Source organism: Phycodurus eques, chromosome 14, assembly GCF_024500275.1.
Source record: "Phycodurus eques isolate BA_2022a chromosome 14, UOR_Pequ_1.1, whole genome shotgun sequence".
Classification (NCBI taxonomy): Eukaryota; Metazoa; Chordata; class Actinopteri; order Syngnathiformes; family Syngnathidae; genus Phycodurus; species Phycodurus eques.
The window spans coordinates 19226117-19251870 of NC_084538.1; the positions used below are offsets into that span (position 1 = coordinate 19226117).

At 43.7% G+C, this 25754-nt stretch overlaps 1 protein-coding gene across 1 annotated transcript in view; it reads left to right on the forward strand.

Moving 5' to 3' along the window:
* Positions 1-25754, forward strand: part of alk (ALK receptor tyrosine kinase) — a 362245-nt gene that overhangs the window by 261657 nt on the left and 74834 nt on the right. Inside the window, exons 7-10 of the mRNA XM_061697428.1 lie at positions 9636-9764; positions 12028-12131; positions 15106-15278; positions 16490-16590. Coding sequence (XP_061553412.1) covers positions 9636-9764; positions 12028-12131; positions 15106-15278; positions 16490-16590 — 507 coding nt within the window. The remainder of the gene's footprint in view (positions 1-9635; positions 9765-12027; positions 12132-15105; positions 15279-16489; positions 16591-25754) is intronic.

The following is a 25754-nucleotide window of genomic DNA, read 5'->3' on the forward strand; positions in this document are numbered from 1 at the left end:
GCCGGATGGTGGACCAGAATTTCCTGAAAGCCATCCGGATGTCTTTCTCCATGGCCTCACCGAACTCCTACCATGCCCGGGTTTTTGCTTCAGCGACCACCAAAGCTGCATTCCACTTGTCCACCCGGTACCCATCAGCTGCCTCAGGAGTCCCACAGGACAAAAAGGCCCGATAGGCGGCATCCCTCACAATACGTATGGGCCTGCCACGTCAGACCGGCATCTTCCTCCACCATCGGAGCCAACTCACCACTAGGTGGTGATCAATTGACAGCTCCGCCCCTCTCTTCACCCGAGCGTCCAAGACATGCGGCCGCAAGTCCGATGACACGACCACAAAGTCGATCATCGAACTGCGACCTAGGGTATCCTGGTGCCAAGTGCACGTGTGGACACCCTTATGCTTCAACATGGTGTTCGTTATGTACAATCTGTGATAAGCACAGAAGTCCAATAACAGAACACCGCTCGGGTTCTGATTGGGGGGGCCGTTCCTCCAAATCACGCCATTCCAGGTCTCACTGTCATTGCCCACGTGAGCATTGAAGTCCCCCAGCAGAACGATGGAGGCCCCAGCGGGAGCGCTCTCCAGCACCCCCTCCAAGGACTCCAAAAAGGGTGGGTACTCTGAACTGCTGTTTGGTGCACAGGCACAAGCAACAATCAGGACCCACCCCCCCACCAGAAGGCGGAGGGAGGCTACCCTCTCGTCCACCGGGGTGAACCCCAATGTACGGACGCCGAGCCGGGGAGCAATAAGTATACCCACACCTGCTCGGCGCCTCTCACCTCTGGCAACTCGAGAGTGGAAGAGAGTCCAACCCCTCTCGAGAGGACTGGTACCAGAGCCCAAGCCGTGTGCGGAGGCGAGCCCGACTATATCTAGTCAGAATTTTTCGACCCGACACACTAGATCAGGCTCCTTCCCTGCCAGAAAGGTGACATTCCACGTCCCTAGAGCCAATTTCTATAGCCGTGGATCGGCTCGCCAAGGTCCCTGCCTTCGGCCACCTCCCAGCTCACACTGCACCCGACCTCTATGGCCCCTCCCACAGGTGGTGAGCCCATGGGAAATCAGTTCTTGTATTTGATCTCATTCGATTGTACAGAAATACCTAGTGTGTGGGCGTGTGTGTGTGTGTGTGTGTGTGTGTGAGTCTGTGTGCATGTGTTTGTGTGCGTTTCTGCATGTGGTTACCAGATTTTTTTTGCTCACGTAAACCACTGTGCCTTGCATACTTTCACTCACAACCATTGTTTTCAAAACCTCTCTATTCACCTTTCCCGATGTCTTCTACAGATGAGTATGCACATATTGACAACCTCAACGGACACCCTGCAGAGGAAACTCATTTCGGCCAAGTTTTCCTGTACTTATCATGAGCAGAACAACAGCTGAAAGAAAAGGGATATTTAAAAGCAACTGTCTCATCAAGTAATAAGTAATATCTGGGATAAGGAATCTTGCAAGATTACCACTTAAATTGCATGCTTGCATTCCCTTTGATGGAGGCAGTATTCCTCTGTAGTTGGATGGAATATGCTGAAAAGCAGTGGGGTGTCGGCTTAATTTCGATTGACAAAGATCAACTGGAGGAAGCTGTGACTGAAGGAAGAGAGAATGTATGTATGCGTAATGATGCAGAGGCTGGATTGAGTACAGACTAAATGGTCCTTCTACTCTATGTCAAAAGTCTTTGTGACTGAGACAAGCTATGATTGTTGCTCGTGACTCCTTTGCCAGCTTTTCCTGTTCATTAGCCTTGGTGTAGTTTATGAGGGATTAGAATAAATAAAATTTAGGACATTCACCAACAGGTCACAGAAAATAGGATACTAGAGAGGGGACACAATGTGATTTGCATTGTGAGGGGTTGTGGTTCAAGATGGAAATGTAAATAAAATACACATCCTTAGATACAGTAGTCAGCTGTCTGTGTCGTACTGATAAATTGATTTATGGATCATTTCTGCTTGCCCTAAATCGTAGAGGATAAAGGTTATTACTATTTTAAGAACAGATGGATGGGCCGTGAGAAAACCAAATGACAGCAGGACTTGATGTGTGTGCACACCCCACTGTTAGAAGGGAAGAAAAGGTGAGTTGAGATTTTGTGAAATCATTTCCCAGTAGATTTACAGTGATAAATGTGCAACGCATAAAGTTTTGTCATATAAAATACTGTAAATAATTTGTCACTCATCCACACGCACACACACACACACCCACACACACACACACACACACACACACACACACACAGACAGTAGCGACATGGAACACATGAAAACCATGGCCTATTTAAGTATGCTGCACATTTGTTGCCTAAGCAACATTTTCTACTGCGGGATGTTTTCTGGAAATTTCTTCTATAGTCATGTCAATTAAATGAGGCAACCTAATTGAACAGAACACAATATTGCCATCCCTTAAATTATGTTGGGAACGGGGGCTCTCATCTCTTCTCACCTTGAGATGCTCTTTTTCTAAGTAAATGTATCTTTCAAAAATAGCTTTAAAAACACAGCCATCGGCTTCCGTGAATGCCATTTTTTGCGGGCAACATTCTTACATGCCACAGAGCTGAACTATCCATCCATTTTCTGAGCCGCTTCTCCTCACACGGGTCGCGGGCGTGCTGGAGCCTATCCCAGCTATCATCGGGCAGGAGGCGGGGTATACCCTGAACTGGTTGCCATCCAATCGCAGGGCACATACAAACAAACAACCATTCGCACTCACATTCACACCTACGGGCAATTTAGAGTTGTCAATTAACCTACCATGTATGTTTTTGGGATGCTGGGAGGAAACTGGAGTGCCCGGAGAAAACCCACTCAGGCGGGGCCGGGGTTTGAACCCCAGTCCTCAGAACTGTGAGGCAGACGCTCTAACCAGTCGGCCACCGGAGCTGAATAAGCTCGTCGTCAGCTCCGGCGATGATGAGGACGGGGACCGGAGTTTTACAGTTCCACCTGAGGATGCAAGAGGGAACAGCCATGCGAGAGGGAGAGCAGGAGGAAGAATTCCTCTGGCTCACCACGGCGCTCTCTGTCCGTGGGAGCCGGTCTTTTGGTGTCTGCGGGCAGGAGGGGATGAAGTGGCCAGGCTGCCCACAGTAGATGCACAGACGGTGACTAAAGTAGGCGCTGACACTAAAGGGGATCCAAACGTACTTTGCCCAACTGAATGGGCTCCTCCAGTCCGGCATGGGGTGATGATAAGACTGTGGGGGGTTCAGCGGATGGAGGAGAAGCTGGAGGGACAAATCCCGCAGAGCGCGCACAACTGTGGGCTCTAACCCCTCTCTCTCTAACCTTCTCTCGAACCCCCTCCCTCAGTCGATTGTCCAACTTGATGGCTAAAGAAATTTTCCCCTCCAGTGAGGTGGACTTGTCTCTAGCCGCTAACTCGTCCTTAAGCGGTAAGGATAAGCCTTAAACAAAAATTCTCATCAGAGCTGCTTCATCCAAGCCACACTCACCAGCTAGAATCCTAAATTCTATGGAATAGGAGGCTATGGATTGGGATCCCTGTGGCTTCCATGCACTTAACGGTGTGGTCACAAGTTCTTTTTAATTCAGTGGAAAAGAAGTCAAATGAAGCTAACACGGGTGAGGAATTGTGCCACAAAGCCCATCTAGCGTCTCTACCATGCAGAAGTTTAACTGCAAAGGCAATTTTCGCTTTATCACTGGGTTAACTACTAGAGAGAACAGTTTAATAAAAATTGGCTACAGGAACCTAGGTCCCCAGAGTAAGGCGCGGGAAGGGGAACGTGATGTTCTTTGTAGGGGAAAGGGGTTTGGTCGGAGGCAGCGGGCACGGGAGGAATACTCACGGGGGGTTCGGTGAGGTGGGGGTTGCGAGGTTGCATCTGAGCAGACATGAGGGATACTTGCTGTGTGAGGGTGCTGATTGAGTCCATGATTTCCCAGAGAATTTTGTCCTGTGATCCAATCATGGTTGCCTTGGTGAACGAGTGCTTCCCTTAACGCTTCCGGATTCGCTGGGTCCATGCTGGCCAGAGTATTCTGTAATGGTTTGAAACCAAAGGTGTTGGACACAAAAGCAGACTTAGACAGAAGTCGGGGAAGGGGTTTTATTGAGACCAATGTAAGATATAGAATCCAGAGGCATGAGGGTGGTCCGTGGGAGCAGGAGAGTGCAGGAGGCTGACGAGTGAGCAGGTAAGTGAGTTTGGCAGTGTGGTGGAGGCGGGCGGCATTGCAGGAGACACTGGAAGGCACTGGAGAAGGAGAAGACACGAGGGTAAATACGAGCACTAGTAGTTAAATAACTTTCTTCAAAAAGCAATACTCAAGTGAAGAAGACAGCTGGTGTACCACGAAGGTGCGGGAATACTCTGGCGCTGGAACACTGGGACTGACAGGTTTCAGTGCAGGCTGTGATGAGTGCTGATGAAAACCAGGTGTACAGCCGAGGAGGTGATCAGTGCTGGAGAGGGAGGGTGAGAGAGGAACAGAGCGCCGCCCATGCTCTGCAGAGGAGGCTCAGAGTGCTGATTACCAGAGGATAAAAAATAGGATTGTTGTTTTGTTTGGAAGTGCTCCTCAACACATTCAGTGCCACTGACTGCTTTAGAAGTCAAATATCCATGTAAACTGGGAGGGCTGGAACTGTATGCGTAAATGTTCCCGCTTTTTATTAAAGCCACGGTCACGCAACATATGAGACACAACGGTTTGGAGCTCACTTCCGGCAGAGTGTACCCCGCCTCTCGCCCAAAATCAGCTGGTGTAGGCTACAGCACACCCGCGAACCTAGTGAGAATAAGCGGGACAAAGAATGGATGTTTTCTGAGTCAACATTTCCTAATTTCGGAACAAGCCACGCCATGTCTTCAATACCCCAATTTTGTTACAGTAAATAAACAATGTGATTAGCTCGTTATGGTCAAGTGATCACAACAAGGGCTGCTGTAATACTGAATATAGCTACGTGCACAGTGTGACAGCAGCCTATGTGAGAGAAAAGCAGCAGCGTGATGAGATTATTATTATAAGATTATCCTATGGTTTGAGAGTGAATTTTCCCGATAATAGGGTCTGAAATGGGTCAGTACCGACAGTTTGTATATTAAACGTGTTCATTATTTACAACCAAAAATCTTCGCGTGAGTGGGAAAGCTGACTACTCCCGAGCCATGATTCTGTGAAGTATGACATGGAACAGAATATACTGTAGCCAATCAAAGACGTGCCCTGACTGAGGAAAAACGGAGTGGCCGTAATAAAAACAAACACGTTCTACCGTTTTGTTTTGTTTTTTGTACAAAAGCGGGTTCCTCAGATGGCAAAAGTATTTTCCAAAGCAAGTGTTTCATCATTCTACAACACTCCAGCCTCTGGTTCCTTCGGAATAACCCGGCAAACATTGCTGTGCAACATATCCGGAAGTATTTCTTCTTCCTAGTTTTTTTTAGATTACGTGTGAAGATTTCTACCGTGGAGGACTTGTTGGTGGCAGAATAAAATTTTTATGTCTGTGGTGTTCTTTGTTGAGCTTATCAGAGCACACCACACACACAGTATGGCCAAAAGTGTAACATGCCAGATTTTGTTTTGCCTTCATGTGTGTTGTCTGTAACAGATAAACCATCTTTTAAGATGTGAACAATCCTTATGTGAGTACCAGGCCTTAGGTTGCAATGAAGGGAAATGCTCAAATTTAGCCCGATCGTCAGCATGTGTGTACCCACACATACACTACAAAGCTGCACACACATGCCTTTGTAAAATCAAATGCTTTTCATAATAAAAGTCCAACATCTTTATTTATTTATTTGCTGTCCATGACCGACTTTTGGATGTGGCCCTCCAGTATAAAATCCCTGGTTTAGAAGGTTAAAAGAAAGAGCATTCTCACGTGCATATAAGACACATTCAACGATGGGTTGATGTATTTTAAGCTGAAAGGGGGATGGAGACACCTTTTCGATTAAGTTAGGACATCATAAGAATTAATCTCATGTGCTAAAATAGAAAGATATTCATTTTGGAAGAAAGCGAGAGTTTATTCTGAGCTGAAGGTGGTTTTGTACTGTGTGATGTCTGAATGTGAGGGCAAAGAAATGAATGATGAAAAGAAATGACTGATGTGGTAATTTTAGATAGTCGTGGTGTAACAAACTAATATGCCATCACATTATGACTCTGGCAGTAACCCTCTGCTAGTATTGATGTGAACTAAATGAAGGGGTAGGAAATTGATGCTCTCACTATTGAGGAAAAAAAACTTCCTTCATAACACAAGGACCGGCTCTGAGTATAAATTACAAATTCATGAACTATCGTCACAGAACAAGCGTACATACTTAAAGTGTGCAACCACACACCTCAAATGTTCCAGCTGTGAATTAACTTGACATGAAAATATTTAAATGGATATGAATCTGTTATGTCATGTTAAAACAGAGAATAATACTACATACTTCTACAAGCCAATGTAAATCAATCCATCCATCCATTTTCTACCAGTTATCCGAGGTCGGGTCGTGGGGGCAGTAGCTTTAGCAGGGACGCCCAGACTTCCCACTCCTCAGCCACTTCATGCAGCTCTTCCTGGGGGGATCCCGAGGCGTCCCCAGGCCAGCCGAAGGATGTAGTTTCTCTGTCCTGGGTCGTCCCCGGGGTCTCCTCCCGGTGGGACTCTGACTCCGGTCGTACAGGCACCGAACAGCCCGTATCAGGGCGTTCGGTTCCCCATACTCCCGAAGCACCCCCCACAGGACTCCCCGAGGGACACGGTCGAACGCCTTCTCCAAGTCCACAAAACACATGTAGACTGGTTGTGCGAACTCCCATGCACCCTCGAGGACCCTGCCGAGGGTGTAGAGCTGGTCCACTGTTCCACGGCCAGAAAGAAAACCACACTGCTCCTCCTGAATCCGAGATTTGACTTCCCGATGGAACCTCCTCTCAAGCAACCCTAAATAGACCTTACCAGGGAAGCTGAGGAGTGTGATCCCCCTGTAACACACCCTCCAGTCCCCCTTCTTAAGAAGGGGGACCACCACCCCAGTCTGCCAATCCAGAGGCACTGTCCCCGATGTCCATGCGATGTTGCAGAGGCGTGTCAACCAGGACAGCCCCACAACATCCAGAGCCTTTAGGAACTCCGGGCGAATCTCATCCACCCCCTTGCCACCGAGGAGCTTTTTAACCACTTCGGTGACTTCAACCCCAGAGATAGGAGAGCCTGCCTCAGAGAACCCAGACTCTGCTTCCTCATGGGAAGGCGTGTCGGTTGAATTGAGGAGGTCTTAGAAGTATTCTCCCCCCCCGACTCACCACGTCTCGAGTCGAGATCAGCAGTGCCCCATCCCCACTATACACAGTGTTGATGGTGCACTGGTTCCCCCTCCTGATACGCTGGATGGTGGACCAGAATTTCCTCAAAGCCATCTGGAAGCCTTTCTCCATGGCCTCACCGAACTCCTCCCGTACCCGTGTTTTTGCTTCAGTGACCACCAAAGCTGCATTCCGTTTGGTCAGCCGGGACCCATCAGCTGCATTAGGAGTCCCACAGGCCAAAAAGGCCCGATAGGACTCCTTCTTCAGCTTGACGGCATCACTCACCGTTGGTCTCCACCGACGGGTTCAGGGATTGCCGCCACGACAGGCACGGACCAGTCGGCTGCCTCAGCAATGGAGGAGCCGAACATGGTCCACTCAGACTCGATGTCCCCCGCCTCCCCCGGAACATGAGCAAAGTTCTGTCAGAGGTGGGAGTTGAAACTCCTTCTGACAGGGGATTCTGCAAGACGTTCCCAGCAGACCCTCACAATACGTTTGGGCCTGCCACGTCAGACCGGCATCTTCCCCCACCATCGGAGCCAACTCACCACCAGGTGGTTATCATTTGACAGCTCCCCCCCTCTCTTCACCCGAGCGTCCAAGACATGCGGCCGCAGGTCCGATGACACGACCACAAAGTCGATCATCGAACTGCGACCTAGGGTATCCTGGTGCCAAGTGCACGTGTGGACACCCTTATGCTTGAACATGGTGTTCGTTATGTACAATCTGTGTGTGATAAGCACAGAAGTCCAATAACAGAGCACCGCTCGGGTTCTGATCAGGGGGGGGGCGTTCCTCCCAATCGCGCCCTTCCAGGTCTCACTGTCATTGCCCACGTGAGCATTGAAGTCCCCCAGCAGAACGATGGAGTCCCCAGCGGGAGAGATCTCCAGCACGCCCTCTAAGGACTCCAAAAAGTGGAAGCGAGTCCAACCCCTCTCGAGAGGACTGGTACCAGAGCCCAAGCGGTGTGTGGAGGTGAGTCCGACTATATCTAGTCGGAACTTCTCGAACTTCCAGCTCGGGCTCCTTCCTTTTGGATTCCTTTAGGTAAATATATATTTTTTTAAATATTCTGTTTCTTGTTGCGGCGGCACGGTCCCGGCCCTGCCTGTGTGGCGTTTGCATGTTCTCCCCGTGCCTGCGTGGGTTTTCTCTGGGTACTCCGGTTTCCTCCCACATCCCAAAGACATGCAGGGTAGGTTAATTGAATACTGTAAATTGCCCGTAGGTGTGAGTATGAGTGCAAATGGTTGTTTGTTTCTGTGTGCCCTGCGATATGCTGGCGACCAGTCCAGCTCTCATCCTGCCCGATGATAGCTGGGATAGGCTCCAGCACTCCCCGACCCTTGTGAGGATAAGCGGAACGGATGATGAATGAATGAATGTTTCTTGCTGCCATGATCTCTCCACAGGTTCGTTTCAGCGGCATTTTCTTGATGGTGCATTATCTTACACTGCACTTTTATCGCAAAACAAAACAATTTTATAATAATTGCCAGTCAGTATAAAAGGAACATCAAACATCAAAGAAAAAAAAAAATTCTAACGAACCGGACAATCAGAACAACAACAAAAAAAAACATCCAAAGCCGGAAACAAAAAGCCTTGAGCCATATGTGAGTTTGTAAAAGCAAAGTGGAAAAATGAAAAAATCAATCAGAGAAATGTCTTTCACAACGGCTCTTGTAACATTTGCCCTATCTACGTTGTATTTGATTTACGCAGTCAATTACTTAGACAAAGAAGGGAGGGAAAAATCTTGTTAGAAATAAAAGAGTTTGCACTTTTCCATGATGGCACTGTGGAAATGAGGCGAGACGGACCGCAAATTCACCTCCTCTTGTGGTTCCAGAGGGATGCGTTTGATGGGCTGCTCAAGCCACTAAAATATCTCAGCAATCAGCTGCCAAAATGCTTCAGCGGCACAGGCCATTCACTTGATCGCCATCCCCAAAACACACAGTAGCGCTACCTGAGCTCCATCAATTCCCCTCCAGTCTCCAATCTCCTCGACGTGGTGGGCCTTTTCAATTTTCTTCTTTTTTTTTCGAGAGCTGTTTCTGCTTCCACTCTACACATTCACCCTAAATTTCACCAATACAATGAGTGTCCTGGGCCATTATACTACACCCTTTACCCGTGCAGTCACATCTTCACTGTGGCTCACATTGTTGATCTCAAGTCTCCATCTCCTTTTCCCTCCCTGCCAGTAATGCTTTACCCATCCTCCCCTACTGGGCCTGTCTACTCATTATATGCAGCCCACCTAGTATTATTCTTATCATGGCTCTCTCTCTGTGTCTCTCCAGGCCGCTTCCTCAATGGCAGCTACTGCTCTTTTGAAGAGGACGAGTGCAGTTGGGAGTCAATAATGGGTGTCCCCTGGAGAAGACTCCAATCTCCAGCCAAGGCTACTAGACAGAGCTGCCCATCCTCAGGTGGCCCAGCCATCATCTGTTGAAGTCATGATGTGTCATGCAGTTTTTTTTGTTTTTTTTTACTTCATAGTTTAAAGCCAGAATTCAAACTGTACAGTTCATATCAGCTTGTTTGTTTTTGAACAATAAAGCCTGATCTGGCTTTTTAGAGCTTTATTATCAATATAAGCATATTAGAAACGAAATGAATTTCTCATAGTCATGTAACACAATTGAAGAATGCAGTTAGAATACACTGTTGGAGCAGGTAACGAACAAATCTGAGTTGATCGGAACAATGGTGCTTTTCACTGCATAATACCGGCTCTGCTCACCTTCAGTTAAGTCAGTTAGATTTCCACTTTGATACAGTACTATGGGAAACGTAAAAAACAACAACATTGAACACATCAGTTGAACGGCACATGCATGGCTGCTGGCAATGGTAAGTAGACACATTTTATTTGAGAGGAAACTTAGTACACCGCTGCAGCAAAATCTGGACTGCGTAGTAATATTGTAGGTGCAGTGGCATTTTGGTCGTTTCTAGCAGTGTATCCTCAAGTGTTACAATATTGTGACAATAACCCAACTGCTCTACCAATGAGCAAACGAGAGGGGTTTATGTATGCATACGATATCAGCTCGGGAAGCTTGGAATCCTGGTTGACCAAGTACTAGCAATGGTGTCGCATAGTAGTACTTGCTTTTGCCCGTGGAAAAGTATCAATAGCGAGTACAGCTGTATGAGCAGTGAAAAAGGAGACAAGGACAAAAGGACAATCTGCTCCACAATTCTTTCCTCAAGGACTGACTGTAAAGAGACTACAAGAATCCAGTCGACCAGGAAGAGCAAGGCAAAGGCAGTGTCCATTGGTGCCATCTGTTTTCGCACAAGCAGTAAAATGTACAATACTAAATTGCTGAAAGCGGCTTTAGTTAGAGTAGGCATCCAACAGTTAATAATTTGTTTCCCCCACTCGGATTTAATGTCTTCAGTTGTGCACACTTGGCCTGGCACGTTTACTTTGTTTTTGCAAGGTGGCTGTTGTAATTAGAAATTGGCCAGAGTAGCGATTTCATGAATCATGACATGTAAACTGCACACGCATGTGCTGGATTCTAACTCGATTATTTCTAGTAGTCCTGTTCATTAATATTGTGCGCTTTGGCGGTTATCATAAAAAAAAGAAATGAAAGACGCTCGTCTTTCATTTCTTAAGTACACATTAAGTACAAGCCATGTAGGCGTGTGCTTGTGTATGACCATGTGTATTTCTAGTTGTAGTATTCATTTATATTATACAAGGTGTCAGTTATCATTATTAACTGGCAAGGAATGATTGCATTTCAGTAACTATATAACAAGTGGAAGTTTCACTTTCACATGCATAACAATTCGTCCCAGATTACTCACCTCTTCCAAGTGTACCAAATATGAGTATGCATCAATGTGCTCACACTAGCCAAAGGTACCGGATTTTAGATGTCAAGTGGGATAAAGCCTGCCCAATGCCCTTAGCTGAACTATTGATGTTGCTTAAACTATGCATGTAAACATATGGAGTGTAACTGAATTGTAAAAGTTGGAGAACAATGCGTTACATCCCATCGGATTCTCTGTTTCCCAATTAACGGACTTCATAAATCTCTCCACCCATGAAGAACTTGAATACTCTGCTTAATACACAATTAGTGTGGTGCCGAAATGAGCTATGCATCAGATATTTTGATACATTTCCCATCTTTTGAAGTCGAAATATTTCAAACTCTGCAGAACCTAACCAGACTTTACTGCATTGTGGAAACTGGGCTTTGAGACTTTTATTAAAGAGGAGTGCAAGATTGCAGAACTTGGAAGTCATCTTTAATTGCTTGATCCAATGATGTGAAAGAACTAAAAACTATTATGTCAAAAGTTGTTTCTCTCTAGAGTCCCACTGCAGATAACAGTTCCAACATTCAGTCTATTCAAGTGGAATTCATGCACAGTTGATGAGATTTTACAATATTTGTTTTGCTGAGGCTTATTTTTGTAAGTAAATAATGGAACAAGCATTATGATTTCATGCCTAGCTTGATGCCATGCAGAAAAGTTCAGTGACAATTATTAATAATTTAATTTGGACATTGAGTCTTTATTTACTCTTTTCATTTTGTTTATTGAGATATGGATTAAAATCACCATGTCACTTGGGCCATAGGGTCAATTTTTGACAAATCTAACATGTTTCATTATTGATGTGTTCCACTGTATAATAATGGAAGTGTGTTTGTTGAAAAGGTGCAACACTCAGTCTGGAGGGGAACCAGTTCAAAGGCCAACGTCGCTCAGCATTACTAAGAAGTCCTCTCTTTCCGCCTCCTTTAAGAAACTCCCCATGCACGGTGAGCACATAATAAAAAATATTTCACTGTGAATGATTACATTTCAACCAAATACTGTATGGGTATACACTTTTATTGCTCGTTTAAAAGGGACATGTAATAAATATGAATATAAGTATAAATAAATACATCTCTCAAAGTTTAGGGGTGCTGGGATTCAATCTAGAGGCGCTTGTTCAGACCCACAAATTAGCTACAAACGCCTATGCCGAAGAGAAATGCCTAAAAACAATTCTAATTTGATGAAAATATAGAATATACTAATTAGAGAGCAAACCAATACGAGCAAAGAACCCCGCCCCTCTCACACAGTGAATACGAGGCAGGATTGTTGTGGACAGCTGTGTAGACAGTGCTGCACCATCACAGATTTTCTCTTTTGTCTCATGACACTAGCCAAAGAAAAAAAACATGATTCCAGATGAAGAAACTAAATCCCTTTTCCAAACACTGAATTGGTGATGTTCATTCTGGCCTGTGTGCTCCTGGACAACTACTGTATATTAAAGATATTCGTTTTGGGTATTAGCGCAGCTCACTTTCATGTCATGCCTGATGTCCACTGCTCACAGTCATGCATTTTCAAGTCACCATCTGGTTTCACAAAGGATGATAAGCACCTTAAGCTGTAATGGATAATTAAGCGCTTGACATAAAGATGTTACATTCAGTTTACTGGTTGTGCTGCCTCTGTGTGTCACGCTTATCAGAATTAAGCCAGCATCTATTCCAGTGAAAGGGTGAAACAAGAATTATGTGCTTGGCTTTAATGAAATGCAGTTGAGGGACACATGAGCAAGCCATGCTTGTTGGCAAGCTTGAGAGCTGTTTTGTTCCTGCAGTTTAATTTGTGCTACGCCCTGTGTGTTATCAGGCCAGATTAGTTTGACCATATCCCTTCAGGAAACAACAAAATTAGATTAATTTGTGGAGAAGTATGCAATGGTGCTGTTGATGCAAAACAACCCCAATGATCCTCCTGGTTGAATTCTATTAATCGCTGAATCATTGGAGACCTGCTTGTGTTGTTTGATCACATTGTCCATTTAAAACATTGGGCCTCATTCACCCATAGTTGTACTTAAAATCTTTCAAGAGGAATGTGGCATTCACCATTTTTTCCAAACGACAAGAAGTTATTACGGTGCAAAATAATTTTTTTGTGTCTCTGTAATTCTATAGTTGTTTAAATTTTCACATGTATATTTGTTGTTTTTCAGGTCTGTCTGTCTTAGATAATCACTTGGTGTGCGGGTGTGAGTCACCAACTGTAAATGTTGGTTTTGGCACTTGTAGAATGTGCTTTATCCTTGCGTTCTTGGCTTTACTTTTGTCAGTCTCATGCTGCTCATTGTGTCATTGACGTCACATGGTTTCATCTATTATGCCCTTTTGTGTCAGCCAGTCAGTTCCTTCCCTCGGGTTTTCACCACTTGTTTTTCATTATTCTTTTTGTTGTGCCTGCTCTCTTTGTTCCCTTTTTCCGATCCTTGTCAAGGCTTCTCGTTGTGTTTCTAGCCACTTGTGGAAGTCGTTTACCCTTTCTAGGATTTGAGGGTGCATGGGAGTTTGCCAAACCGGTCCACGTGGGCTTCGTTGACTTGGAATGGGCAGAATCCTTCGCAATGTTTTATGGGGTTATCCCCAGGAGTACAGGGTCTGGCCTGCTACTTCCAGCTATGTAAAATTTCAGGAGTTTGATTCCCATCACTAGCAATAACTTGCAGCCAGGGTGTAGAGGATGTCTCGTTCTGCTATTTTTTGGATGATGTGGTTCTGTTGGCCTCATCAAGTTGTGACCTTCAACATTTACTGGGACAGTTTGCAGCCGACAGTAAACAATCCACATGAGAATCACCCTTAAATCAGAGACCATGGTTGCGACACCCAAAATGATGAGGTCACTGTATCGGACTGTCATAGTGAAGTGAAAGCTGAAGCAAAAAGCAATCTACGTTCTCACCCTCCCCAACAGTCACGAGGTCTGGGTAGTAGCTGAAAGGATGCGTGTACAAGTGGCTGAAACAAGCTTCGTAATTTTTTTGGATTAATTTAAATCTCTGATGGGATTTTTTTACCTATGAGAATTAGGATCACTCAGCAGGCATGTGAAATGTCATTTAAGAACTGAAGCTTACAGAACATCAATCCAAAGAACAAAAGACAAAACATGTACAGAGGTACCTCGATGTACGAGTGCCCTAACTTGGTTTATTGAGCTAGAGCCGTCATTTAGGTGATTTTTTTTCCTTTGCGTTACAAGCCAATTTTTGAGTTACAAGCAAGCTTTAGATACACCGCCGCTTGAGTAATGTGAAAAACAGATTTATTGAATGAGACAAATGTTCAAAAACACACATGTAAAACGGGAACACTCGCAAGAAGCTACATTAAAACTATTAAACTCATGCCCAAATGCTCACAGGCAGACTAACCAGCCAAGTTGGACATATCAGCTCCAGCCCCTGATGTCACTCACGAGACCACGGCCCTCAAAGACACACATTCAAGACTACAGTTGTTTTTTCTTTTGTTATTGTTTTGATTTTATTCTGTACAGTAATGCACAGTAATTATACAATTAAACTATTTTAAAACCAGTTCATTTCTTTATGTTCTTTTAAAAATAATCTTTTATGTTTTTATATCTTGCAAAACTATTTCGCTTTATGAAAAACACTTACCAAAAAAATGTGGTGGGTTTTTGGGGGGCTGGAATGGATTAATAGCATTTCAATTCAATTAATTTCAATCAATCATTTATTGAATATAAAAGTATATTGAGTTGCAAGCTTGGTCTTGGAACAAGTTAAACTAGTAAGTCAAGGTACGACTGTATTGTTATAATACATTGATAAATGAGCCACATTCTTTATATTATTTGATGCATCTCGTGGCACTGCAGCTGTCACAAAGCTCATTGTGGTTGCCGTGTACTACAGAATTATTTGACTGTATTGTATATTTGCCACAGGTTCGGTTCTGGATGTGTTCTGGAGGTATACAGAAGGGGGCGCTGTCTTTGTGGATAGCAGAAAACAGCACTGGCCCCAAGGACCAGCGCCAACTGTGGCACTCAGCCAGCGAAAGTACATCTGATAGAGGCTGGAAACTCATCACAGTTCCACTTTATGGGCTGGCTGACTGGTACGACACCCACCAGTGTCACTCTGTGATTATTTCAAAGCAGAGTGTTTGAACTGTTCTTAAGGCATCAGATTGGTTTTAGATTTAAGTACTCATCAAGTCCCATTGCAACTGTCCATCACACGAATATAAATACTTGGGCGCTCACGCGACAATGGAGCTCTGGACCAATAAGTTCTTCTTTGTCTGTTTCTCTCTCATAAATGCATTTTTAAAGCATTTTTCCCCATTCTCTCTCAACTAGATGAAATTAACGAATGCCATAGAGACGACAGTGCACATATCCACACAATGGATGTGCCGTGTGTACAAAATCGCGACCTCCTTTTTATTTTGCTTGACTGTGATACATTGTTGAAATCAATACACACAGCTTCATCCTCCTGCCTTACAATTAGCTATGTCCCTGATTTCCCCTCAAAGAGGAGATCAATTAAAGCTAAACAGACACAAGAAGAAAGGGAAGAAGAAACCCACATAAACCATTGCATCCTTGTTTCCCTGACTGGTGGTTTCTTTGCCATTCAAGCTCAGATAATCCTGCTCCACTGAGAGTGATGAATTTTTTATTCCTGGGTTATGTAGTCAGTAGTGCTTGTGTTCTAAATTATAATGTCATGTTTGTAACCACCAGGTGAACCTTAAAGTCTTTGTGAAGTGACCTTTTGTAGAGCTTATAAGTACAGCCCAAAGTGCTGACTATAGTCAGAGCATGACCGAAAATACACCTAAATACAGCGAGCCAGAGTCAGATTAGCCAGTAGATCATTGGTATGAAAAGACTGATTGAAATGCCTTACCGAGAAATGATGATCAATTTAATTTGGACATCTCAATGAAAAAAAGCTAATCAGACGTTACACAAGGACTACAACTATATTTATCCTCGCTACCCACAGACGCTCAGGTAATCCCATACATGTTTAAATATCTATGTCCAAATTAATTGTGGATTAACGCATTAAATTATAATAACAAGTATGTGTTATCTCTCGAATATGGAGTGATGTCTGTATTTTTAAAATTAAAGCAGAAGATAATGAAATTCCAATTACTGCCGTGTAGCTGGCCAGAATTCTTCTCCAAACCTCAAGTGTGACTTAGTGACTTTCATTTAAAATTTACACTAATTTCTCTTTGCCTCAATTCCTTTCAGAGCTGTCAGACCTTTTACGAGTTGTATATGTTTAAGGTCAGCTCTCCTTCCACAGGTTCTGGCTTCTTTTCGGCTCAGAAGATGGACCTGGTTCTGGGCTTGGCTCCGTTATCTCAATTGACAACATTTCTTTCAGTATGAACTGCTTCCTGGCTTGTGAGTACTTTTGATTTTTTTCTGTCAGACTTTGGTTGGAAGTAATGCCATCCATTTTCTGTACCGTTTATCCTCACTAGGGTCGCGGGCGTGCTGGAGCCTATCCCAGCTAACTGCGGGCGGGGTACACCATGAACTGGTTCCCAACCAATCGAAGGGCACACATAAACAAACAACCATTCACATTCACTTTTACACCTACGGGCAATTTAGAGTCCTCAATTAACCTACCATGCATGTTTTGGGGATGTGGGAGGAAACCGGAGTACCTGGAGAAAACCTACGAAGGCACAGGGAGAACATGCAAACTCCACACAGGCGAGGCCCGAGATTTGAACTACAGTCCTTAGAACTGTGAGGCAAATGTGCTAACCAGTCGTCCACCGTAACACTTGGAAGTAATGATTATTTTTTTTAAATCCATCATTAAAGAATGCACCTTTTTGTGGCTGTATGAAGGGCTCAGTGTGACCCAATGCCATTGATAATCCACCTGACCAGTATTGAAGTTGGTAATGTTTTACAGGAGTTATTTTTTATCTAATTAACTCAGTTGAATACCACTAAAATTCCTCCCTTAATATAAAAGCCCAGTCTAAATTATTGAAAAACAATTGCTTGATTATTTTGGGGAAATGTAAAAAAGACAACTGTAGACTGTGGACTACACCCTCATCAGGGTCCTGGAGGCTGTATGGGGGTTCACCCAACCAGTCTATATGTGCTTTATGGACTAGGAGAAGGCGTTTGACCATGTCCCTCAGGGAGTCCTGTGGGGGGTGCTATAAGGAGTATGGGTTATCAGACCACCTGATATGGGCTGTTCAGTCCCTGTACAATTAAAGTCTGCTGAGGCTGCTTCCTCTGCAACCTGACCACTGATAAGTGGAAGATGGATGGATGAAGGAATACTGATTATGTGAATAAGTGAGAGACAAGCATTAAACAAATTGTGCTTAGAATTATCATTTCGCAACAGATTAAAAGTTAGTTTAAAAATGGACAGCTCGTTTGGGACAGACGAGCTATTACTGTTCTAATTTCTCAACACAAAGGTTTTTGCTCTGTTATGCTGTTATGCATGAACCACTATTATTTATTTTCTCCTTTTTCGCATATTGTATGGCTTTGTATTTACATGCAATTCTTGGGCAATATTTTTAAATTTAGAAAACATGTTCATGCTGAAGTTTCTTTTGAAGCATTAGATGGTGAAGCTTTCAAATCATTCACCTCTCTGTATATATTTTTGTGAAAAAAACAGATTTAAAAAAAAAAAAGGGTGAAACCAGGAGTAAGATGGCATCCCTGTCTGGCTGGAGAACAAAAGGTTAAGAGTGCAGGACTCCTCCATCTCTGCCTTCCTGAAGATACATGCTTGATATGTGACAGGAATAGTAATGCTACAGAACCTCTGCACTAAATATAAATATGACAACCAGGTCAAGTTAATCAGCTGATTTACTAAGAATAAATAAAATCAAAAGTATGTTAAAATATAAAAAAATTATTTGTGGCATCTCATGTACCTCACTCGATTTTCACATAATACATAAAATATAACCGACGCACAGGGCGCTAATTACTAAGGAATGTGCTCATACAGATAATTCAGATGTCTTTTGCAAACTTGGTGACACCTGCTTGCTGGAACACCCTTCAATTTTCCAATCAAGTGAATGACTAAACAGTGTTTTAGTGCCAACGTCACTCAGCTTGATGAAGTTCAACATTAAACGTGATGAACAGTCAGCAAAACACAATGCTGAGCACGAAGGGAGGCTGAAAATACATGATGAAATTGAGATTTGATCATGGCGGGACTACCATGCTGAAACAGCCATGCTCAAAGTCCTAATTTCAAAAAGTTATTGGTGACTTAACATTTTACTCCATAATAGTAAACACAATCAATTCATCATAGTCCATACTGAAAGGTACACTTCTGCCTCCCCTCACACTGTCTCCAGTTACTCCTCTATCAGCTGGCGCTGCTGAGCAGGTCGGCTGCCCCGTAGGCCGCTGGGTCTTGTGCAGATATGTGTCCAAATGGCAAAAGTTGGCAAACAAAAAGCCACAAAACAAATACTGCTTTAGAAATAAGGTTGTAAATGTAGGTTGGGGCTTCAGATAGTGTTTCGGGCAGCAGAAAAGGCCTTGCTGACCCTGATGGCTCGCCAATGATAAACTGAGTAGAAAGAATATTATTAACAACTTTCAATAGACAGTGGAACCTTGATTTAATGGACTAATAGCGGCGAGGTGTCGCACGTCACAGTTAATTATCTGTAATATTGGTGTGGCCATATGTACCCATATTACTGTACAAAGTTATTGTTTTATACTTTTTTCATGACCTAAAATGCCCAGTACCTACAGTACAACGTTATTATAAATATATACTGTATAAAAACAATCTTAAAGTTTTAAATTCTATCAAAACTTACCACACTGGTGTGCTTGTTGTCGTAATATCTAGTGGCAAGTCGAGTCGGGTCACTTTCATGAGCTGTGAATTAATGTGCCCCCTAGTTCCAAAATTGGTTAAGATTAGATGCTATAGATAAATGGCTTTACAAAAAAAAAGTGTTACTGTCCCCAAAATAGCATGTTCCAGACTCCAGACATTTGTGTGTCGTATTCCTCTTAAACACTGTCACCATGCATGCTCTCTCTATACAGAGCTCTATGCAACAATAGATAGAATTCCTCCCATCATGGCCTCCATGTCAATGCATTGTTGAATGTCGCCACATTCAACTTGGCCGCCACATAGGCATAGCCAGGCTACTCAGTTGGCTGGATCTATTAATCAGTGCTGTTCATTTTCTACCCAAACTAGTTCAAAGTTCAGTTCACTGGTCCAAAAAGGAACTAGTTCATCGTTCTTTTTTTTTTTTTTTTTTCAATATGTTGCTGACGGGCTATTACCCACAAAATACTGGCATTTCATTTACCAATTGTTGCCACCCATTCATTTCACATTAGTAGCCAGCTGCAGCTTTCACCCTCTTCTTCTTCTGTTTTTCCTTTCGGCTTGTCCCGTTAGGGGTCGCCACAGCGTGTCAACCTTTTCCATGTAAGCCTATCTCCTGCATCCTCTCTAACGCCAACTGCCCTCATGTCTTCCCTCACGAAATCTATCAACCTTCTCTTTGGTTTTCCTCGAGCATTCTTGCCTGGCAGCTCCATCCTCATCATCCTTCGACCAATATACTCACTCTCTCCCCTCTGGATGTGTCCAAAACATCAAAGTCTGCTCTCTCTAACCTTGTCTCCAAAATATCTAACCTTGCCTATGTTCCTTCTCTCCCTCTGATGAGCTAATTTCTCATCCTATCCAACCTGGTCACTCCTAGAGAGAACCTCAAAATCTTCATTTCCGCCACCTCCAGCTCTACTTCCTGTGGTCTGTTCTGTGCCACTGTCTCTAATGCGTACATCATGGCAGGCATCACCACTGTTTTATAAACTTTACCCTTCATCCTAACAGAGACTCTTCTGTCACATAATACAACTGGCACAAAAACAGGACTTTTGTTCTTCATGTGTAAACAAAAACACAATACAGTGTTTTAACTAAAGTATTCTAATACAAATAAAATGTTCTTAGTAATCTATTTTTACAATTATGTACTGTATTACAAAAGAACCAAAGGAAAAATTCACTCCCACTTACGCAGTGTCCTGGAATGTACCTCACGCACTCACGCAGTTGCGGCATGCCTGCTTAATGTAAACACGAATGGTGGCCACGGCCACGCCAAATTGCTTGCGTGTATCTCCCGACATATGAAGGCTCGTTTAAATTGTGTTCAGCCGGGTTTTGTCCTGGAAGTACCTAACAAAACCCGGGACTCGTGAATGAAAATGAACTTTTGTTCGAAAACCATTCACAGATGCCAGGATAAGCGCATTCTCAGTAACGTCCATGAGGCATTTCATTTCACGTTTGCCCAAAATATGAACTAGTTCATGAAATTTTGTTCACTGAACTTCGTTCAGGTACAACACTGCAAGTCATATTGTATAAATGTGACCCGGAAATACGTGTGTCCAATTCTCTGCCTGTATTGCGCCACAGTGCCAGTAAACATCAGTGGCCAATTCTGGAACTAACAGACTTCGTCAACGGTAGTTTAAGTGACAAATGGAAACTATTTTTGGCCATATTGTTCAGTCCCCATGGTCCATTATCGTCAATATCTGTTATATCGGGGTCCATTATGTCGAGGTTCCACTTTACTGCAGACTTGCATTACAATATTAAACACTTTCGATGAATTTTAAGTGAATTGGGGACAACAAAAGAGGTCAAAAACAATGCCTGTGTTTGTCAAAAGCTATGATATAGAGTATATTAAAACAAAGCCTCACTCCACCTTGGACAGGGTGTGAATTAGGGCTTGTATTGTTTGGTCTAGACTAGAGATACACGATCACCTTTTGTCAACACTGGCTTATTGAGTCAGAGGCCCTTTAGTTAAAGAGATGACATTTTCCAGGAGATATTTGCACTCCAATTTGTGGTTTATGGCCTCTGGCACCATTGCGGGAACATCTATCTAAGCTTTGCTCACTTTCCAGATGGCGAGCTCTTAATCCAGAGCAGGTATCCATGTTATCCATCTGCATTTGACTCGGTCACATTTTATTGCCTATCAGTCCAACCAGTTGATGAGAGAGGCTGAAGATGCATGTGCATTCTTTTTGACTGACGTGATGAAACCCTGATGAATGCAACACTGCATGGAATACAACTTAATCTGAATATTATGCAGCAGCAGACTGGTCATCTCCCAGTTTCTAAGTGATTTATAAAGTTCTGAGGACCGGGGTTCAATCCCTGGCCCCGCCTGTGTGGAGTTTGCATGTTCTTCCCGTGCCTGCGTGGGTTTTCTCTGGGCACTCCCATTTCCTCCCACATCCCAAAAACATCCATGGTAGGTTAATTGACAACTCTAAATTGCCCATAGGTGTGAATGTGAGTGCGACTGGTTGTTTGTTTGTATGTGTCCTGCGATTGGCTGGCAACCAGTTCAGGGTACCCCGCCTCCTGCCCGATGATGGCTGGGATGGGCTCCAGCACGCCCGCGACCCTAGTGAGGAGAAGCGGCTCAGAAAATGAATGGATGGATGTATTATGATGATGTTGATGATGATTTTATTATTATGTGTTAAAATCCTTAATTAAATTACTGAATCCCCTCCAAAGTCATTATCATGTTTAGTTTCTAAATCAATTAAATATGTTTGTAGTGCTGAAAACATGCAAAGACTGAGAACAATATAGTACTGAATTCTTGAGCCATAGCTTCAAACTCTTGTTCATTCATTCATTTAATTTTTTTGGGCGACGAAAGCATGCTGGGGCGGATACTTTCTGGCGCGAGTTCATTCCCCTACTATATAAACACCAAGTGCCCTTGTTCCATGCAGTGCCCATTCGGGAGAATTGCCACTTCCTCATTCATAATAATGTGGGCGAGTTCTACCAGTATAGTGTGTAGTTAGCCATCAAACTATCCCCAGAACGCCCCAAAAATACATCTTCCCTGACATGTAATGTGTTTTCTGTTATTTGGGCTACACTGTCTTTGCTGTGTTCCCCCGTGTGTGTTGAGCTGGAAGGTAGCGGCGAACATGTTCCGCTGCCCCATGGCGCCTTGCCAGCTTGCCAGTGGTTAGAGGCGGTTCGGTGCAACAGTGTTAGTTGTCAGCCTCAGAGTTGCCAGCCACGATGTCGCGGGGCAAGGAGGAAGAGGGGGAAAAAAAATCATCCAGGGGGACCGTGGTGGGTGCACTGCTGTGGCTGCATAGGGTACACCCTTCGGCAGCCACAGCAGCGCATATGCACGTTGAATTTCAATGGGGGCAAAGGAGGGGAAATTCTCCCGGCGGTGCCGCTGCTGGGCATTACGCTGGGACTCAGAGGCTGCCTCTCTGCAGCCCATGAGAGTGTGTGAAATGTTCATCGCTGGGAATTCTCTTCTCCCCACTTAGGAGCTGTGAGAGAAGGAACATATTTGATGAACGGTTAAAAGTTCCGTGGAAAAGGCGCTTTCAGAGCATTCAGCGACATGCCCACAGCATCTGGAAGATGAAAAATATGTCTCAATTCGTGACCATTTTGAAGCCCGACTTCACATTCATTCATTGTCTGGTTTGTTAACAAAACTCTTTTCTGTGATGTGTCAAATTTACAAGACATTTTTTGGTGACATTGGGGGGACTTTAAAAGCAATATGTTTTAGTAATTATCCCTTTGCACCTCTGGGTGCAGACAGACACACCATGGACCTGTTAGTGCAGATGCTGAACAGCCCCCCAAGCATGTTCATAGTGATCAGCGATGAAGTGGTCACACTCAGTTTTTTCAGGTGCATTTGCTTGCTTATTTGTACAACCACACTTTAAATGCATAATATGAGCAAAGTCTAACCATGATACCATAATATATGAAGAGGGGCACATTACAATTTTGGTCTGGTTCTCAAATGAGCACCAGAGGTTGTTGTTTAAGATGCTCATTTTTTTTCACGACCCACCGACCTCACTGGATAACCTTAAAGACTTAAGAGTATAGGACTGCACAATCAGCTGATTTGGCCCAGCTCTCAAAGGCAGTAGTCTTCATCTTTTTTGCACCACTGACATATTTTGACGGACCGTTGCAGCCACTGTGCAGAGAGACCAAGACAAGGGGGGCAATACTTTGTAACGCCACTGTAAATGTGAGGAAAAACTACATATTTGGATGACATACCAACAGTGATCCTATTGCCTAGCGATGCTACTGTACTTTACACATAATTAGATTTCCCATTAATGTTTGACTCCAACAAGGCCGGCTTCTGGAGGGTTTCAGGTAGCTTGCGGCACCCTACTAATGAACAGTTAAAGCTCATTCAGCTGTTTCTCAGGCCTCTGGTTCATGCTACTCTCTCAACCTGCTCGGTAGTTGCTGCAGCAACATTCAAATGCTGCATGCTAGAGCACTGCCTATCCCAGAGTATTCCCAGATTCCCGGAATAATAACTTTGCTCTAGATTCTCACACACGCTAAAAATGCTGAACTTTTGTTAAGACAACACCGTATAAGACTGTTACTTCCAGTGGGACAGCGAGGTGATGTGTAAAGTGCTTCCACTCATCCAACCTATCAAACGTATTGTGTTCACTTGTATGCTGTACGTGATCCATCAAATCTGCACAGAACTCTCAAGCAGCAGAGCTTTTAATTATTATATTCATTTGAGGATTACAGGGTTGGGAATGAGCTATTGATTTTGTAACTGGTGCACACAAATGGGAAAAAAGAGTTAAAGCCTTTGTGATAACTTCTAACGAGTCTTTTACAGCGCTGTGGAGGAATTTCGGCCCACTCATCTTTGCAGAATTTAGCCACATTGGAGGGTTTTCGAGCATGAACTGCCTTTTTAAGTTCATGTCATAGCATCTCAATATTCTTCAGGTCAAGACTTAGACCAGGCCACTCCAAAGTCTTCAATTTGGTTTTTTTCAGCCATTCAAAGGTGGACTTGTTGGTGTCTTTTGGATCATTGTCCTGCTGCAGGACTCTAGTTCGTTTCAGCCTGAGGTCACGAACAGATGGCCGGGCATTCTCCTTATTTTTTGGTAGACAGCAGAAGTCATGGTTCTATTTATCACAGCAAGTCTTCCAGGTCCTGAAGCAGCAAAACAGCCCCAGACCATCACTCTACCACCAACATATTTTACTGTTGGTATGATGTTCTTTTTTCGAAATGCAGTGTTACTTTTACGCCAGATATAATGGGATACACACCTTTCAAAAAGTTAAACTTTTGTCTTGTCAGATCACAGAGTATTTTCCCAAAAGTCTTGGGGATCATCAAGATGTCTTCTGTCAAAATTGAGATGAGCCTTAATGTTATTTTTGCTCAGCAGTAGTTTTTGTCTTGGAACTCTGACATCCATTTTTGCCCAGTCTCTTTCTTATGGAGTCATGGTGGAGTCATGAACACTGACCTTAACTGAGGTTTTTTGTGACCTCTTGGATGAGTTTCGCTCTGCTCTTGGGGTAATTTTGTTTGTCTGGCCACTCCTAGGGAAGGTTCACCACTGTTCTATGTTTTCACCATTTGTGTATAATGGCTCTCACTGTGGTTCGCTGGAGTCCCAAAACTTTAGAAATGGCTTTATAACCTTTTCCATGCTGATAGATCTCAATTACTTACTTTCTCATTTGTTCCTGAATTTCATTGGATCTTGGCATGATGTCTAGCTTTTTAGGATCTTTTGGTCTACTTCTCTTTGTCAGTCAGGTCCTATTTAAGTGATTTCTTGATTGAGAACAGGTGTGGCAGTATCAGGCCTGGGTGTACCAAGAGAAGCTGAACTCAGCTATGATAAACCACAGTTATGTTTTAACGGGGTAGGAGGGGCAATCACTTTTTCACATAGGGCCATGTAGGTTTGGATTTTTTTTCTCCCGTAATAATAAAAATCTTCATTTAAAAACTGCATTTTGTGTTTACTTGTGTTGTCTTTGACTAATATTTGAATTTGTTTGATGATGGGAAACATTTCACTGTGACAAACATGCAAAAAAAAATAAGAAATCAGGAACGGGGCAAACACCTTTTTCACACCACTGTATATATTTTATATATCTTCCTGTCACACAAGCTGATGGAAGTTTGTCAGCAACTAATGAGTTTGTCACATAGTTTAATGCTAGCTACTGAGTGCAATGCATTGACGTCAGCACCAAGAGTGACTCATTTATATTGGCTTTCAGCTAAGCAACCGTGAAAACTCATCTTTTCTCCACACTGAAACATACAGAATGGGGACAGGTGACAATTTTCCAGGACAGCTTCCAACCACAGCAGCTAAAATTAGTCACCCTTACTTTAACATCTTTAGGGGGGAGAAGTTCCTCTATCTTGTGCAGTAATAGCCAATCAGGCGCCATTTTGCCAAGAAGACTTCACCCCGGGAGAGAGTTTAAGCAGGATGAGATCAAGGTACCAGCAAGCATATGATCTCAGTCCTGGAAATGTGGTTGGGGCTGGAGGCTTGATGGATTGCTACAGAAGACCTAGACTGAATGTGCTTCCTCATTCACTGTTGGAAGAGATAGGGGGAGGGAAAATTGGATGTATGCCTTCCCTCTCTCT